The following is an 18053-nucleotide window of genomic DNA, read 5'->3' as shown; positions in this document are numbered from 1 at the left end:
AGAATGAAGGCCTTAAATTTGTGGATTTCATCTTGCTCCCTAGGCGGCAGCATTTGCTTTCTTTTAAAGCACTTTTTATTTTGTGATCTCAGTGCGGATGTAAGAAAGACTTCTTATTAATAATCGTTTGTATGCATAAACGTTGTGTTAGGAGCTGTGTCGTAGTTCAGCCTCAGTAGGGGCCAGACTACGCAGTATCTCTCTCACCCCCGCACCCTTCGAGAGAATAGGGAGAGGCAATGTAACAAAAAAGGCTCCAGGTTTCAGATAAGGACAGGGAGAAATCCTTAAAGTCACCATTACGGGCAAAACAGTCTCGACTCGGGGAAAACTACTTTTATTGCTAAAAACACAGCAGGGTAATGAGACCGAGAACAAGATAACCTGCCCCCACCCCTCCCTCTTCCCGGGCTTCACATTATCTCTACCACCTTCTCCCGCCCCCCGAGCGGCACAGGGGGGAAGAGGGAATGGGGGTTGCGGTCAGTTCATCACGCGTTGTTATACGCCGCTGCTTTGGCGTTGGGGGAAGAACTCCTCACATTCCTCCCCTGCTCCAGGGTGGGGTCCCACCCGAGGGCCACAGTCCTTTGTGAAACTGCTCCGGCGTGGGTCCTCTCTTCCACGGGGTGCACTCCCTCCAGAACGGCTGCCCCAGCGGGCCCTCCACGGGCCACAGCCTCCTTCAGGCCTCCACCTACACCGACGTGGGGTCCTCCATGGGCTGCAGGTGGATCTCTGCCCCTCTGTGGACCTCCATGGGCTGCAGGGGGACAACCTGCTCCACCACGGTCATCACCACAGGCTGCAGGGGAACAGACTGCCTCACCATGGGCTGCACAAACGTGGGCTGATCCACAGGCTGCAGGGGAATTCTGGTCAGGAGCCGCATTACTCCTGCCCCTCCTTCTTCACTGACCTTGCCGGCTGCAGCCGTTCCTCTCACCACAAAAACTCTTCACCGCAGGCAGGCAGACGCCTCTCAGCATCTCTTCACATCTCATCTCCTCTCCACTTCTTGCAGCCGGGCCGGGCTGAGTCGGGCCCACACAGCCGCCCGGCGGGAGACCAGAGGCTGAGGCCTGCAAGGCCCACAAGGCTCGCGCCTCCCCGTCTCTGCCCCTGCTCAGCATCTTCACATCTTCTCTCCTATTTTTTTTTTCTGGTTTCCCCTTCTTAAATACATTAGCACAGAGGCATTATCACGGAACGTTCCGCTACCAGTTGGCTCGGCCTCGGCCAGCAGCAGGTCTGCCCTAGGCTCGGCCAAGTCCACTGAACACAGGGGAACCACTTCTAGAGCAGCTTGTTCCAGAAGCTGCCACCTTAGCCCCCCTCACTAAATAAAACCAGAACAAGCTGTTTCTTTCCATCTGTACTATTAGTGTCTTTGGTACACAGTCAACCTCACCTACTTGGCAAAGTTAACTTGCTTTTTTCCTAATCATTGAATCCAAGTATGTTTGCTCGAAGAGAATCTGCAATACATCGTTTTGTTAAAAAAAAATTAAATTATTCAGTGGGCAGATATCTAATAGATGAACCCGTGGCATTCATTGTCATGCATAAGATTGCACTGAGTTACATCTTAGCTTTGTGGCCGTCTAGCTGGTCACGCAGCAATAGCTTCAATCCCTATTCATAGAAGCAGCACAGGTTTCTGGACAGAGCATTCTTAGCTAGACGACCTCAGGAGAAAAAAGTGACCTTCTTCTGTGAATCAATCTCACCTTTACACTGCAGAAAAATTAACGTTTTAAGTGCTTTATATTTGTCAACTGGTGAGAAACTATATAAGATTCTGGTACACTTGTTTTATTTTACCTTTTAAGCAGCTCTTAATTACTCTTTCTCACATTAGATGCAAAAGCATTTAGAGTTGATCTAAACCTGTTCCTACTTCAGCTACTCTGTTTCAATTTTTCCCAGTGACAGAGGCCAAGGGGATGAAAAATGCGACTGTGAGGCTCTCTGGAGCAGAGAATAGGGCTGGGACTGAGATGTTGAACTTGTCTAGGAATAGTCCTGTGTCTCTGTAGGTTCTATGGCATATTGCAGCAGCCTCAAACTGCTGGCCCAGAAGGGCCTGAGTTTCCTGGAAACTCTTTTTCTTACCTGCCAGTACCCTCTGGACACCCAGCAAGCCGCAGATGTCTGTAAATGGACATCTGGAGTGAACCCTCTCTCTTCACTCTGTTTGAAGAGCATCTGTCAAAGTGAAGAGTGAGTCTCTTAGGAAGCTTTGGGGCTGCTCTGCAATAGCTATCTGCAGGCATACTCTTACCTTCTGGAAAGCATTGGGAAACTCCAAGTAGCTTGTTTCTCACTGCAAATTTCTGAAAAAAACAGCTTTGCAAAAACATGAGATTCCAAGACTTTCTGGAGATTTTTCTTTTTTTTTTAAATGGAATTTGTGGTGTTCTGTAAATTGATGGATATGGTTGCCCCACAATATATTAGGAGACATAAATATAACTAGAATGCACAAAGCAGTAGTGAAATAACTGTGAATGGAAACTCACATCAATCATTAAGTTTATCTAATAAGAATCATAGAATTATAGAATCATTTAGATTGGAAAAGCCCTTTAAGACCTTAGCCAAGATTGCTGATAAATGATGGAAAGTGGCTTGGTGAACACTTCTGCCAGCCCCCTCAGTAGCATTGGGTAGACCCCATCTGGCCCTACAGACTTACGCGTCTAGATTTGGTAACTAACCAAATGTAAGCTTAGAACGATGACTTAAAACGTGCAAACACTCCTCTGTGAGGTAAGGACACTGAATTCTGGAGGGTTTCCTTGGATGGCATCCTGATCCAAGGCGAGAGTCTCCAATTGAGAGCCGCTGCTCCAAGGAACGCTGCCTCAAAGGGGTCTCCCAGCAGATGCCAGTTACAACCCAAGGGAAACCAGGGCTTGTGGTCCGATACGGTCAGGTCAGCCCCCATTGGTTAAGGTGGTCTCCTAGGCATGCTCGTTACCTGGAGACCCCAGCAGCCACTGCGTGGGCTTGGCTAGAACTTTCAAGGGCTTTCTAGGCACACTCACAGAGAGTTAGTTAAAACAAATTCATTTATTTTCATTACAATAAAAATTATATTGTTATTTACTATGTATCAAATAAGGGGCCCACAGGGCCCATCAGTTCTTTCCAGTGGGATGGCTGGTCCCATCCCCTTATACGTGCTAACAGCACTCTCAGCTGCAATGGCATCTTCAGCTGAACCAGGGCAGACTCCCCAAACTCCCGTTACGCTCAGCTCCTCTCAAGCAGCGTCATCTCCACGCCTCGTTTGTCCACATCTGCGGCGCAGACTCCCCAGGCAGTCTCTGCGATCAGCCTGGCCCGGTGTGCGAAACTGTCACCCGGGCCCCGTCCGTCTGAGAGGAAAGCAGGTCCTCAGGGTCACGGGCATGGCTGGAGAAGCCTGGGGCCACCAGCACGTGGGCGCAGAGCTGCAGACCTGGGACGTGCAAATTGTCCTGCTGGGTGGCGTCGCCCTCGGTCTGAAAAGCTGCACCTCGACAGCAGCGCAGCTCTCCGGCCGCGCTGTGCTGCTGGTGAAGGCGGCCTCTGCCTACTCCAGGCTCAGGTAGGACACTGAGCTGCCTTGCTGCACTGCAAAGGTCACCTCAGTGCAGATGTTCATCTTGGAGGGGCTTGTCAGCTGGAACCTGCAGGAGTGGGAGGAGGGCAGCACCATGAGCTGGCAGTCGTGCGACTGAGGAAAAAGCAGCCAGGCTGATCTTGTTGCAGATATTAGGAGTAAAAATGAATCATAGAATATAGAAGTGTTAAGAATCTACAGTAATTACAAATTATAACTTTAAAAGAAGGAAACTGCCACTGACACCAATTTGCTGCTAGAAATCCCCTACCCTTTCCATCTCGATCTGGGAATCGAGACAATAGAAATAAGGGAGATTAATGAGATAATTTTTATTAATTGTAGAACTGTAGCCGCATAGGGAGTGGGACCCTAGAGATCTTATAATAGACATTTGTTAGAAGCTAGCCTAGCGTATCTTTAATACAACGGTAAGTCCCAAACACCCCCAAACCCCACCTGCAGAAATGGGCCCTGAGCCATCACTCTGGAGCCAGGAAAACCAAGGAGCATCGCGACCTGTTCTCAAGACCATATATGGAGATTTCAAGGAGGAGTCTGACCAGCGAATTTGAGGAGGGGGCGTTTTGACGACCACCGAGACCACCAAAAGACCCTCGACTCAAAAGACTGGGCATGCGCCAGTGGGTGGGGAAATGATGTAATGGTTTCTCAGAAAATTTATGTTTATGCCTGTTATTTCTTGGAATTTAATGCATATGTATAATTAATGTGTATTTAACCCGTGCTGTTGATCAAATGGGTGCGCACGCTAGGTGGAGCGATCCCCCGTGCGCCCAGCGCTGCAATAAAGAAGTGCCTGCTTCTGAACTTCTCATTGCTGTTAAGGAGTTTTGTTCCGGATTTCGGTAACAGTTTTGGCGACCCAGGTGGGACACCGCTTCTGAACCTCGACGGATCCGAGGGATCGCGGGACCTCCAGCGCGCACTGAGGGATTCTCGGGGAGAACCTCCGATCCCCGGACCGAAGGGCTCGAAGCAAGACCCCTGGGATTAGGGTAAGGCACTTCTTTTATTTGGAATTTGGATAGCCTGCCCATAAGACGCAGCGAAAGCTTCGCAGGGTTGGGGCTCAGAGGGTACCCGTTTGGTTTGGGAGCCTAGGCGTCTGCCCGTAAGTCATAAGCGAAAGCTATTGCTGGGTTGGACATTTGTGTATCTGGGGACAATTGTCATTTGCATTATTTGGTATCTGGCATTTGATACATATTTGGTCTCGGAACACGGTAACTGATATATGGAATACGGCATTTGGTTTTTGGAAACACCTGGTACTCTGGTATATATACACGTGTATACTTGCTATACTCGCTGTACTTGCTATACTTGCTATCTTTGCTATCCTCGCTATATTTGCTATATTCGCTATATTCGTTATACTTATTACTTGTTATAATGTCCTTGTTTAAGTTGTTTAAGAGTAAGAGTAATTGTACGGGAAGTCTTAATGAAAAGATACCGAAAACATCACCGTTAGGATGTTTGTTGGCACATTGGAGTGAGCTGCATGATGATTTACGCAGGAGTAAAAGGATTGAATATTGCAATCATTGGTGGCCTTTATATGTCCTAGAAGATCAGGAGAAGTGGCCGGTTAATGGGACTTTGAGCTATAATACTATTTTACAGTTAATGCTGTTCTGTAGAAGAGAGGGTAAATGGAGTGAGGTGCCGTATGTGGATTTGTTCTTTTACTTGAGACAAAGGACAGATTGGCAGAATGAGTGTAAGTTGATAAGTCGAGATAATTTGGTGATGGCATTAACTTCAGAAAATCAGAAAACTAAGAGAACTAAGAGTTGTTGCTCAGCTTGTGATATTGGGAAGAGGTGCATTAGGTGTACGGTGCCAAAAGAGGATGAAATGGAATTAGACTTAGATGTAGCCCCACCGGGAAGGGGGGGAGCGGAGTCTCTCTCCTCACAAGGAAGGAGTGAGTCAGGGCGAATAGAACCGGACAGTACAAGGGAGGAAACTGATGAAATATCAGAGGTAGTAGTTCATACTCCGGTGTCTAGACGAACTTGTCAGCAAACCCAGATGCTGGCTCCCTTAAGGCAAGGAGTGGGAGTAAATGGACCGGTATACGTTAAAACACCATTTTCTATCACAGATCTCATGGCATGGAAACAGGCAGCAGGGGTTTATAGAGAGCACCCAGAAAAGGTAGGGAGAGTGGTTGAAACAATTGTTAGAACTCAGGATCCTGATTGGAATTATTTACAAGTGATACTAGATAATTTGTTGGATAGCACGGAGAAGCAGATGGTTTTAAAGGTTGGAAAAGCACAAGCAGAGGCGACAGGTGTGGGTGGAGCGTTCTCAGGAACACTGGAACAGAATTTTCCTTCGGCAGACCCCCAGTGGGATCCGAATGACCCGGTATATCGGGAAAGGCTAACTCGTTACCAAAAATGGGTACTGTATGGAGTAAAACATGCAATGCCAAAAGCCCTGAATTGGCCTAAATTATATGAAATAAAACAAGACAAAACTGAGTCGCCTTCTGCATTCATGGAAAGATTGAAAGAAGCCTCTAGAAAATATACTGATTTAAAATTGGAAACAGAGGCAGAAGAACAACAATTAGCTTTAATTTTTATGGCACAGTCACAACCTGACATAAGACGAAAGCTCCAAAAATTGGAGGGAGAGGACTCGAGAAGTTTGGTTAAAATGTTAGAAACAGCGTGGAAAGTTTATAATAATAGGGAGAGAGAGGAAGAACAGAGGAAAAGGGTGAGAGACTATAGGCTTATTGCTGTTTTAACAGGGAACGCAGCAGCAGGGAGGGGACGAGTTCGGGGAAAAGGAAATTTTAGAAACTCTGGTACACGAGAATCTAATGCACCTCTAGGAATAAATCAGTGTGCATACTGTAAAGAGAAGGGACACTGGAAAAGGGAATGTCCAAAGCTGCAAGCAAATCAGCAAGGGCTTATGAACATGATGGTTTTAGATGACTGAAGGGGACCGGAGGGGAACCCAGCTGAACCTCTGGTTGTAATTAAGCTGGGAAATGGTAAAGTGGAATTCTTAGTGGATACTGGAGCTGTGTATTCTGTTTTGAATACTTGTAAAGGGAAACTAGGGAATAAAACCACAACCATAGTTGGAGCGACAGGGAAAGAAGAAAATAGACCATTCCTTCAACCCCTTAGTTTGAAGTTTGGCAATTACACATGAATTTTTGTATGTGCCAGAATGCCCAATACCCTTGCTGGGTCGGGATTTGCTATCTGAATTAAATGCACAAATAGTTTTTGAAGGGGGAGAAATTTTTTTAAAGATACCAGAGTCAAAGGCAGGAGAAATATTAATGATTCAAGAAAAGGTTCAAATTCAGGAAATTCCGAAAGACGTTGATGATGCTGTAATGCCTGTAGTTTGGAACACAGAGGTACCTGGAAAGTCTAAAGCAGCACAACCTGTAAAAGTGGACTTAAAAGAGAATGTGAAGCCAGTAAGATTGAAGCAGTACCCAATTAAAACTGAGGGTAAACTGGGGATAAAGAAATTAATTGATAAATTCTTGAAATATGGGATTTTGGAGGAATGTGAATCTGAATAGAATACCCCAATTTTACCTGTGAAAAAGCCATCTGGGGAATACAGATTAGTGCAGGACTTGAGGGCAATAAATCAGATAGTGAAAGATATACACCCTGTGGTAGCCAACCCATACACACTCCTAACAGCTTTAGGAGAGAATTATCAATGGTTTACAGTGCTTGATTTAAAAGATGCTTTCTTTTGCATACCTTTGGAAGAAGAAAGTCGAAAGTTGTTTGCTTTCGAGTGGGAGAATCCCCACACAGGACGAAGAACACAATTGACATGGACCAGATTACCACAAGGATTCAAGAACAGTCCAACAATTTTTGGAAGCCAATTGGCGAAAGAACTGGAGATGTGGAAACAGGATGGCCCTAAACCTGCTCATCTACTTCTACGGTATGTAGACGACATACTGATAGTGACAGAAGAAAGACCAGCGTGCATAAAGGTAACTGTTGACCTTTTAAACTTTCTGGGGCTAAGCGGATACAAAGTTTCCAGGACTAAAGCTCAGATAGCAAAACAAACTGTAATATATCTGGGTTTTGAAATTTCACAAGGGCAAAGACAACTGGGGACAGATCGCAAAGAAGCAATTTGCAGTATTCCGGAGCCAAAGAATACCCACGAGTTGAGAACATTTTTGGGAACGGCTGGGTGGTGTCGGCTGTGGATAATGAACTATGGTTTGCTGGTTAAGCCATTATATGAAGCTCTTAAAGGTCCACCATTCGAATGGGGTCCAGACCAGCGAAGAGCCTTTCGAAGCTTAAAACAAGCTTTGATGGCAGCACCAGCCTTGGGAATTCCGGATTTGACCAAAGACTTCCAGCTGTTTGTATACGAAAGACAACATATCGCCTTGGGAGTGCTGACTCAGAAGGTGGGAAGTTGGAAACGACCAGTGGGATATTTTTCCAAACAACTGGACTTTGTAAGTAAAGGCTGGCCTGCTTGTCTGAGAGCGGTTGCAGCTACTGTGATGCTAATACAGGAGGCTCGAAAATTGACTTTGGGAAGAACGATGGTGGTATATGTACCACACGTGGTGATATCAGTGTTGGAGCAAAAGGGGGGTCATTGGTTATCCCCGAGCAGAATGATAAAATATCAAGTGGTTTTGATGGAACAGGATGATGTAATATTGAAAACCACTAACCTGATTAATCCTGCAGTCTTTTTGAGTTCAGTACAGGAAGAAGGACAACTGGAACACGACTGCCTGGCTACCATTGAATATGTGTATTCCAGTAGGGAGGATCTGAAGGATGTACCTTTGGACGATCCGGACTGGGAATTGTACACTGACGGTAGCAGTTTTGTCGAAAACGGAACTCGCTACGCAGGATATGCGGTAACAACTGAGAAATCTGTTATAGAAGCAAATGCTTTACCCAACACCACCTCAGCTCAGAAAGCAGAACTGGTAGCTTTAACCAAAGCCTTGGAATTAAGCAAAGGGAAGAGAGTGAACATCTGGACTGATTCAAAGTACGCATTTGGTGTGGTACATGTCCATGGAATTTTGTGGAAAGAGAGAGGATTATTATCCTCGCAAGGATCAGATTTAAAATATAAAGAGGAAATCTTGCATCTGCTGCAAGCAGTCCAAAAACCGACTGCAGTAGCAATCATGCACTGTAAAGCACATCAATCAGGAAGTGCGAAAGAAGCTGTAGGGAACAGGCTAGCAGACAGGACAGCTAAAAATATAGCCAAAAGAAATGCCTGGCAGTTGGCGGTGATTCCTACTAAAACCGTTACACTACCAAAAGAAAGGCCTAAATATTCAGAAGAAGATGAGAAATTAGGAAAATTATTAAATGCTAAGAAAAATCTAGCAGGGCGGTGGGTTACTGCAACAGGCCAAGTAATAATTCCGCCATTGTTGATGAGGGAGATAATACAGACAAAACATAAGGAATGTCACTGGGGAGCAGAGGCATTAGTGCCTTTATTAAGGAGACAAGTACTGTCATTAAAGATGCTAGAGATGGCTAAGATGACAACTGCAAAATGTGAGATATGCTTGCAAAACAATCCAGTAGTAAAGAAAAAGGTTCGAATGGGAAAATTAAAATCAGGAACAGAGCCAGGAGACTATTGGCAAATAGATTTTTCAGAATTGCCTCGACAAAATGGGTATCGGTACATTCTGGTAGGGGTTGATACTTTTACAGGATGGCCAGAAGCCTTTCCTTGTCGCACCAATCAGGCAAAAGAAGTCATTAAATGGTTGCTGCAAGAGATTATCCCGAGATTTGGAGTACCAATTGGAATCTCCTCTGACAGAGGTCCCCATTTTGTTGCAGAGGTGGTCCAAGGTGTTAGCAAAATTCTGGGAATTACCTGGGATTTGCATACACCATGGAGACCACACTCTAGTGGAAAAGTGGAGCGGATGAATCAAACAATGAAAAGGCAAATTAGTAAAATATGTCAAGAAACCAATTTGAAATGGCCCGAAGCGCTCCCATTGGCTCTTTTACGAATTCGGGTTCAACCAAAAAGTGGAACATCAGTTAGTCCCTATGAGCTATTGTATGGGAAACCTTATGAATCTCCAGAGCCAAATTTGAATATGCATTTGAAAGGGAAACAAGATGTCTATACTTATCTGCTTTCTTTAGGGAAAACATTAACCGCACTTTGGAGTGCAGTTCTCTGGAACAGACCTCTGTCTTTGGAGAATCCAGTGCATGATTTCCAACCAGGCGATTATGTCTATGTGAAGACGTGGACTTCTGAACCTCTCCAGGAACGTTGGAAAGGACCCTTTCAAGTACTTTTGACTACTTTCACTGCAGTTAAGATCGCTGAATCTGATGCACAGATTCATTATACCCGAGTAAAGAGGGCTCCAACACCTTGGCAAGTTGTAAATAGGGATCCTAAAACTTTGAAACTAACTCTGAGACATGTCTAATCGTAAGTATTATCCTGAAACTCTGGGAAAATGGATTCTAATCTGGGGAGTAATGTTGGTGGGAGTTTGGTCAAAAGTTGTAACTGAGTCACAAACTGAATTGATAAAAGGGACAGGTGACGAACAGGTGATATACCTTCCAAAGAAATCCCAAGAGGAAAATTTGATGGTAGGATTGATCAAGGGATTTGCCAATTTACAGAATCTAACACAAATTACCGCATGTTTACCCATACCTAGAGCAGTCGGTGAGTCCATCCCATGGGGAATTCTAACGATGAATCTGACTAATTTGGAACATGGGGCAGATTGTGAGAAATTAATGAATCCTCCTCCTACTAATGACAGTTTGATGGCAAGAAATATAACTCGATCGATTAAGGAATGGAAATGTGATGCAAAAGAAACAATTAGTTGGGACTCAATATGGACAATGTCCATACTATCTCGATTCCAATATATGGCCAAAACTTCTTGGTGTTTTACTTGGGATGGCTCAATCTTTACAACCGGGCCACTAGTAAATGACAAAGGGACCACGTGACGAGAAAAGGAAAGTCAAGTGTCCTGGTGGAAATGTGAGAAAATATACGATTGTAGTACTAAAGACGTAGCAATTCAGGAGATTCCCCCTTTAGCCGCAGCCCTGAAATATGGTTGTCTGTGTAGAGGACTTAGAAATGACCTCCAATTGACAGAAACATTTAAACCAAAAAGGGGAACGTTCTTTAGTTGCAGGAGAGCTACCATTCGAAGCCCAGGACACTTAGTTTGGGCAATGAGTGATGGAACCTGGACGACTCATTTACCTATGGATGGAAAGGTAAAGCAAATTACTTTAAGAATGCCAACATTATGCCCGCTTTGGAAAAAGGCTCCTTTTAAAGGACCCTTAGAAAATTTGAGGATAAAACGAGTAAAAAGATCGGAAGAAGGTGATGATGAATGGAATGAACCCAGTACTGGAGTCAGAATTGGTTGGGCCCTAGAATCCTTGTTAACCCCTTTGGCCATATATAGAAATCGAGAATGGTTATACCAACTAACAGGGCAGGTGGAGAAATTGGCTAATGTGACAAGAAAAGGATTTAGAGATCTAAATCTACAATTACAGACCACTTCCAAAATGACTTTACAGAATAGGATGGCTCTGGATATGCTTTTACTCAAAGAACATGGAGTGTGCGGATACTTAAGAGACAGGATAGATCATTGCTGCATACACATCCCAAATGTGACTCAAGATGAAGAAAAGCTGTGCTTGGAAGGACCCGGAGGCTGACACAGAGACAAGGATGTGTGTGATGCCTGCGTATGTACTCATATTGGACGTATCAAAATCCTTGACAGGTCTAAATTCCTCTCATATACACAAGTGTAGGATGTTTTACAAGGAGCCCATACCCTAGATTTTAGGAAACTGCATAAAAACAATTCCAGAGCCAGACTCTGCGTAAAGCTAGCCCCCAGGCTCTGCAAAGCCAACCACTCTCATCAGCGGCTAACAGATGAGATACTCTTTGGAGAGCCGTGCTGCCCAGACGCCCAGGCAGGACACTGTGACAAGCTTTTCCAGCCGCCGCTGGCCTGCATTCCCACGACTGCAAATGCAGGCAGGTTGGCTTTACTGCTGGGGCTGCATCGGTTTTCTCTTCCTCATGGCAGGAACGCACGCACAGCTCAGCACAAGCCCCCTCATGTCACTTTATGACGAGACGGGGGCAACGACCTTAAGAGCCACACGGCACTGCATGCCTGTTTTCCATCCTCCTACTCTTGCCCAAGACACTCTGCAATCAAAGGGCAACTCTGTCGAGACGAAGTCAAAGAGGGAGGCCCGGGGAAGGCTGAAATTTCAGCCGGGCACCCACCATTCACTCGGCTGCTGCCCCACACGGCCCTGAGTTTAAAGCTTTTCATCCTGTGAGCGTGGTGCCGGGAAGGCTTCTGCATCAGCAGTTGCCAGCCACTGGAAATGCTGGGGGTTCCCCGTGGAAATGGCGGCGGGGGGGGTGGGGGGGGGCGATGAGCGACCCCACGGGGACCTACAGCTCGGGGCCGGCCCGGACTCGCTCGCCAGCCCCAGCGCCCCGCGCTCCCGCCCGCTGCGCCCCTCGCGCTCCGCCGCGGCCGTTGCGCCCCCGCGCTCTCCTCGCCTCGCGCCCGCCTGTGGCCGTTACTCCGTTGGCGAACATGGCGGTGCCGACACCGGTCCTGGTGCTGCTCCCCGCCGTTCTCGCCGGTATCGGGCGCACGGCGCCGGGGCAGTGGAGGTCTGGGGGAGGCGGGGGGACCGAGCCGGTCCTGGGGAAGCGGGTCGGTACCGTGCTCCGTCCGGTCCCATCCGCAAGGAAGAGGAAATCTGAAGCGGTACCGGGCACTGGCCGGCTTAGGGGGCGCGGGCGCGGAATCTAGGCCGGTGACGGGCATGAGCCATCCGGCGGCAGGGTGGGGAACCGGCACAGGACGGTGCCGGACACCGGCTGGTCGGGGGGTGCCGGGACCGGTAACGGACACCGGCTGGTCCCGGGAGCGAAGCGGGGGGGGTGGGGCGGGGGGAATCCAAGCGGGACCGTGCGCCGTTAACGCCAGTTGTTCTCTACAGGGCTCCTCTCCTACTCCGACGCCGTTGCCAGCTTCCCGGTGAGTGCAGCCCGCCCCGCCGGCCCCGAGAAGGACGATCCCACCCGGCCTCCGGGCGCAGGGCGGCCCCTTCCCCAGGGCCCCGGGCCTGGCGCCAGGCAGGAGCGTCTGGCCCTGGCTCCAGAGCTGCGGGGCAGAGCAGGGGTCCCGGAGGGGTGGCCTGGCTCCTCCCGAGGAGGAGGGTAACGGCAGGTGAAACCTCCAGAGCCAGGCCGCCCCTCGGGGACCCCTGCTCAGCCCCAGGAGATGCCCAACAGGTGAGAGACCCGGGGCTGTTCCCACCCCCCGCCTGCTGGGGGCAGTAGCACACGTGCCTTGGCGATTCCCACCTCTTACCAGCTCAATCTGTGGTTGCCCTTTGCAAGGACTCGCCGTCCGTCCATCCCTCTGACGTTAAGATGTCAGAAGGAGCTGTGTTTTCTAGCACGCTTATGTCCTGACACCACAGCTGAAGCCATGCTAGGCAGTAGAAGCCAAGCCGCAAGTGATAAATTCCCATAAGAACGTGAAAGATAATGTGGCACTTGATAACGCCGTGCCAACTCCTGTTGAGCGCTCCTTTCTGTGCATAAGTGTGCCAGTATTCTTCAGAAGTTCTCAGATCAGAAGCTGCTGATCTGAAAGGGCCCAAGAGGCCTGTTTCAAACAGATTATCTTAGACTTCTTATGTACCTATCTTCCCCAGCCTGCCTGCCACAAGTATAATGTGTCTGGATGTACAAGGCAGTACCGTCCAGTTTGTGGGACCGATGGAGAGACCTACTCAAACGAGTGTATGCTCTGCCTTTCAAACAGGTAGTCACTTAACTGACATCCTAACTTTCCCTTCCCTATATGCAAGCAAAATATTCACCCGCACATCCCAATTAACTGATAGGTTATTGGCTTTGCATCGTTCACACTCTGTTAAACTGCAGTTTTACCAGTGTCTTCTCAACAGTCAATCCCTTGCAACAGCTTTTATCATGGTACCTGTAAACGGCTTAGGTTGGTTTCAGTTAGCTGGGAGTATTGAATATTTGCTTTTGTAGTTCTTAAGGAGAAGCATCTCAGAGGAGTGTTGCCTGTCATGTTCATGCAGTACCATGTTGCCATTAAATAAAATGCTGGACTCTTCCACACTCCCCATCAGAAAACATGAAAGATCTCACCCAAAATGCAGATTTTATTCCATAATGTTTACATTCAAGATCCAGTCTCCTATATTTCCTTTCACAGAGAACAGTAAGAATGCCAGATGTTAGGAGAAAATACTACTTAGCCATTCAGATTGTTTAAAAATCAAGAAAAGGATCTCCTAATATTTGAGAGAGCGTATTTTATTCTTTAATAATTTAATCATTTTTTAAAACAAATTGAAAACATACAAAAGCAGTACTTAATGAGCATTGTTACCCCCCATTACGATGGACTGGAAACATCTATAGAGCATCCTCCCAGTACAAACTGAGAGGAACTGCTAATGAATTGAATTGGATGGTGAAAGGAATTTATATAAATGAAATAACAGGATTTCTGTTTCCAGCAGAGGGAGGAAGTGGAAGTAGCACAACAGCAGTGACAGGCATTTACAAAATTACAAATAGACAGATCTCAAGAAAGGGAAGTCTGAAATATATTCCTGACTTTGGGCTGAGGGAAAGATTAATTGAGACTAGATAATTTACAAAATTCAAATTGCCAAGACAGAGGAAACATAGGCCAGAATAAGGAAAGTATCAAAGGTATCAAAGAACACATAAAGAAATAATATTTTGAAGAAGGTATCAAAGTACGTTTAAAGGTATGCAGATCTGCAGAGTTTGGTAGCATTTTCACGAGAATACATCACAAACTATCCAAGCAAATGACAAATTGCAAAGAGAATTGCTAAGCCTACAATCTGGAAAAAAAACCCAGGGAATCAATGTGGGTTTTGTGTGTTGCACAGATTGCACACACAGTATAATCTGTGAAAAGGGGCAAAAAGAGGTGCTGGCATGTTACCTATTAGAAGCCTACCCATCTTTGCTGCCTAGGACGATGTTGGAGTGAGTTACTAAGAGACTGACTTGTAGACAGCCAGAGGTAAAAAACAGATTAAGCAAAGCCGATACAGATTTGTCAGAAATAATCCAACCAAATCTGTGAGATTTAGTTTTTTTTGGCAAGAGTAGGAACTTTTTTAGCAGAGTAGGAAGCAACAAAAGTGTGGCTCCATGACATGAGTAAAGTATTTTACATAGCTCCCCTTGATGTTCACATAAGAAGACAAATAGTTATTTAGCTGAAATTGTTAAAGAATGAAGTCACAGCACTTTTGAAATGCTGTGGTTTAAAAGCAGTGATCAGCGTTTTACAGTCAAACTGGAAAGAGCTATAAAGTGGTATTTCCTTTAGGTGTGGTACATAATTCAGTATTTTTGTAATGAATTGGATATCCAAAACAAGACAATAAAAATTTGCAAAATAGCAAGAGATACAATGATCTGTGCAGGACAGTATCAAAATTCCCAGGGATCTGGAGAAATGGACTGAAATCAGTACAATAGAAGTCAAAGAGAAGTGCTAAGTATCACACATAGAGAGTGCAAATCATTGTTGTGGAAATATAGACAGGAGAGCATCTCAGTGTATTTGATCCTTTCTCAGAGCAGAATGATGGGCTTTGAGATCCAACCTTACATTTCTAGGACGTTTTGATCTTTAGGCATGATCCCTCCATTCCAGATGGGTGCATGGCAGATTCCTGATACAGCACTGCACATAGCACAAAGGGTTCTCCAGGCAAATCTGTTTCTTTTCACTCAATTCCTTAAGTAATCCATGATGGGCCTTACATCTTATTAGTATGAGACATAATGTACATGTTTTCTGTGAAACGTGGGCTTTAATCCAGTTACACACACAAGGTAGATTTTTGTCTTAACCATCTTTTTTGCTAGTATCTTACATGCTCAGAAACATGCATTTTGATCTGAAGGAGCACAAGGTGATCAAATACTATCCTGATTTTTTTTCCTTTAATAATTCAGTAGCTGCCATACTCAGTAGCTTTCTAGTTCAGTCTGGAGTTGTTGTTCTATAGTGTTTGACTTGGCATGAACACAACAAGGATAAAACACTTGGAGCAAAGCTGCAGCACAACCTTGCCCATCCTGGTTCTGCAATGCACCATGTTAACTGTAAGACCAAAGCTGATCTTCATCCCTACCTTTTTTTTATTATTTTTAAAGCTTAGATCTAACCCATTTTAAAATGGGTGCTAGAATGCAATTCCCATCTCTTCCCCACTTTGTGTCCAGTAGCAGTGACAACAGCTGATCTTAGTTTAAACCTAGTCTGGCAGCACTACAGGCACGTCTTTGGAAACAGATGCAGCAGCTTAAGCTGCCTCTGCAGGGTTTAGTGTAAGGGCTGTCCTTCTGCCAGAACTTTTCCTTACATCTTTACATCTGTTTCACATCCCCTGAGCTTGATTTTTCCTTTCATATTTCTAATCTGCTCCACTACCTTCTGGTTAAAAGATCCTTGATACCACTATTAGTACAGATTGTCCCTGCTTTTGGGTAATTGCAAGCCTCTTGATTTTCATGAGGAGTAAACCAGCTTGATTCTATTAAGATAGGGAAGCAAACTGAAGATCTAGGGCAGTTTGGATTCTATCACTTTCTTTTTGTATCTGTACTTGCTTGGTAAACTGAGATTTGTAACTGGAGCACCCCAAAGTACCATGTATGGGACTTAAAGAAAAAAATCTGATGTTCCCAAACTAAGGGAGACTTGGCTAAAATTTCCTTAAAGAAAATTCCAGCATTCAGAGAACCACACCCTCAAATTTTGGTGAAGCCTGGGATGCAGAGATGCATCAGGGTGCATACTGTTCCCACTGAATTCCCAAGTGAAAGGGGGAAATTTTGTAAGCAGTAGAACTGGTTCCCACTTCAGAGACTGTGACATTTGACTTGCCTAAGTGCTTTGTAATGGACACAGTCCTCATGGCGGGATTTGCCATGTGGTTTGATACTTCTCAGATTTGCAGATGGCTTTATCAGGTTTTTACAAGTAACAAAGCCTGAAGTGAGGCTGTCTCTGGTAAGTTACTTGCTCTGTGTGTATGATTCATAAATCTTTGCATCACAGTTACTTTGCAGTAGTGTTTGCCATAAGTGGTGCAATTAAATGCATCGCTGCATGTAACTGAACCCATAGAAAGACATGAGCGAGTCCTCTTTATGAAATGCCTCTGTTAAATCCAAGTCTAGTGCTTCTCTTCTAAAATATTTTTGTTCTACTTGCAGTGAAAATAAGAAGGATGTCCAGATTTTCAAGAACGGAATATGCCAGCCAACTGTCAAGAAAATGAGACAGATGTAGGCAGTCCAAATGGCAACAATGCCTTGAATGTACTTTCTGTGTAGCCTGTCTTAATAAATAAGTTTGCCTGTTTAAACAAAATACTGTTCCTGTATTAAAAAGTGTTTATAAACATAGCCATAATACACTTATAACTTGAACCGCAATTTATTTTCTCATGCAAGATAGATCATAGGGTAAGAAAGAGATGTCCTGACTGTATACCAGTAGGTCAGTTTTTTGGAGAAGGAAATGAATGGGTACCCGGTGTCACTCCCACAGCAAACCTGGGAGGCCCCAGCACCTCCACTGTGGGCAGTGCTGGCAGCAGCAGCTGCTTGTTGTTCCTGGGAGGATCTGAGATCCTGGGGAGCCACCGGAGGGGTTTCCTGTGGCGGCTAACAAAGCCTGGTGATGGCAGCCTGACGTACCAAGCCTCTGCCCCTGGCTCCCTGCCTGCAGGTTCTGCCAGCCGAGGGCAGTGACCTGGGCACCCTCTGCTCCTGCCCCAAGTAAGGGCTGTTTTGGAGTGCTGGAGGCACGGGCAGGGGGCACGCAACCTTGGCTTCTACCTTTGATCCAAGCCAAGTGGCGCCTGCTCTAGCCTCGGCCCCGGACAATGCCTGTGTCAGGCTTTGCTGGGCAGTGGCAGCACAGGCAGAGATGTACAGCACACTTCATGCCTGATGAACATTTACAGGTCAGTGACTTTGGTTTTGAAAAACAAAAATGCTTCCGTCTTTAAAGGGTTCCTTTAAAGGGTCAAAGCTATCCTTGTCTCCCAGTACATGCCTGCTTTCATCTCTTTCATGCAAAGGCTAATCATTGACGGTGGGATGTCATGTGTGGCACAACAGGAGGGCTGGAAGTTTAGGCTAAAGCTGTCATGTGGAGACAGGAGTATGTGGACAGAAAAGAAAGATAACCAGAGCCTCCCAACAAGGTATCAGTTGTGGAGGG

General features: G+C 45.9%; 1 protein-coding gene across 1 annotated transcript; it reads left to right on the top strand.

The window, feature by feature from the left end:
* The first annotated feature begins 12308 nt into the window (after window positions 1-12308).
* LOC147600901 (trypsin inhibitor ClTI-1-like) lies at window positions 12309-17114 on the top strand. The gene is made up of 4 exons (XM_086747640.1): window positions 12309-12357; window positions 12721-12758; window positions 13444-13553; window positions 17039-17114. The coding sequence occupies exons 1-4, from the start codon at window positions 12309-12311 to the stop codon at window positions 17112-17114; spliced, it is 273 nt and encodes a 90-aa protein (XP_086603766.1).
* The last annotated feature ends 939 nt before the right edge of the window (window positions 17115-18053 follow it).

The sequence above is a fragment of the Chlamydotis macqueenii genome, chromosome 4, assembly GCF_036417535.1.
Source record: "Chlamydotis macqueenii isolate bChlMac1 chromosome 4, bChlMac1.mat, whole genome shotgun sequence".
NCBI lineage: Eukaryota > Metazoa > Chordata > Aves > Otidiformes > Otididae > Chlamydotis > Chlamydotis macqueenii.
Note: the sequence above shows the minus strand (reverse complement) of the source record. Positions and strands in the feature narration are given on the sequence as shown.

Excerpts from the sequence above, each read along its gene's own strand:
- LOC147600901 (XM_086747640.1), top strand. The coding sequence starts at position 12,309 with ATGGCGGTGCCGACACCGGTCCTGGTGCTGCTCCCCGCCGTTCTCGCC. Across the intron at positions 12,358-12,720 it reads GCTCCCCGCCGTTCTCGCCG|GGCTCCTCTCCTACTCCGAC; the intron begins GTATCGGGCGCA and ends TGTTCTCTACAG. Across the intron at positions 12,759-13,443 it reads ACGCCGTTGCCAGCTTCCCG|CCTGCCTGCCACAAGTATAA; the intron begins GTGAGTGCAGCC and ends TATCTTCCCCAG.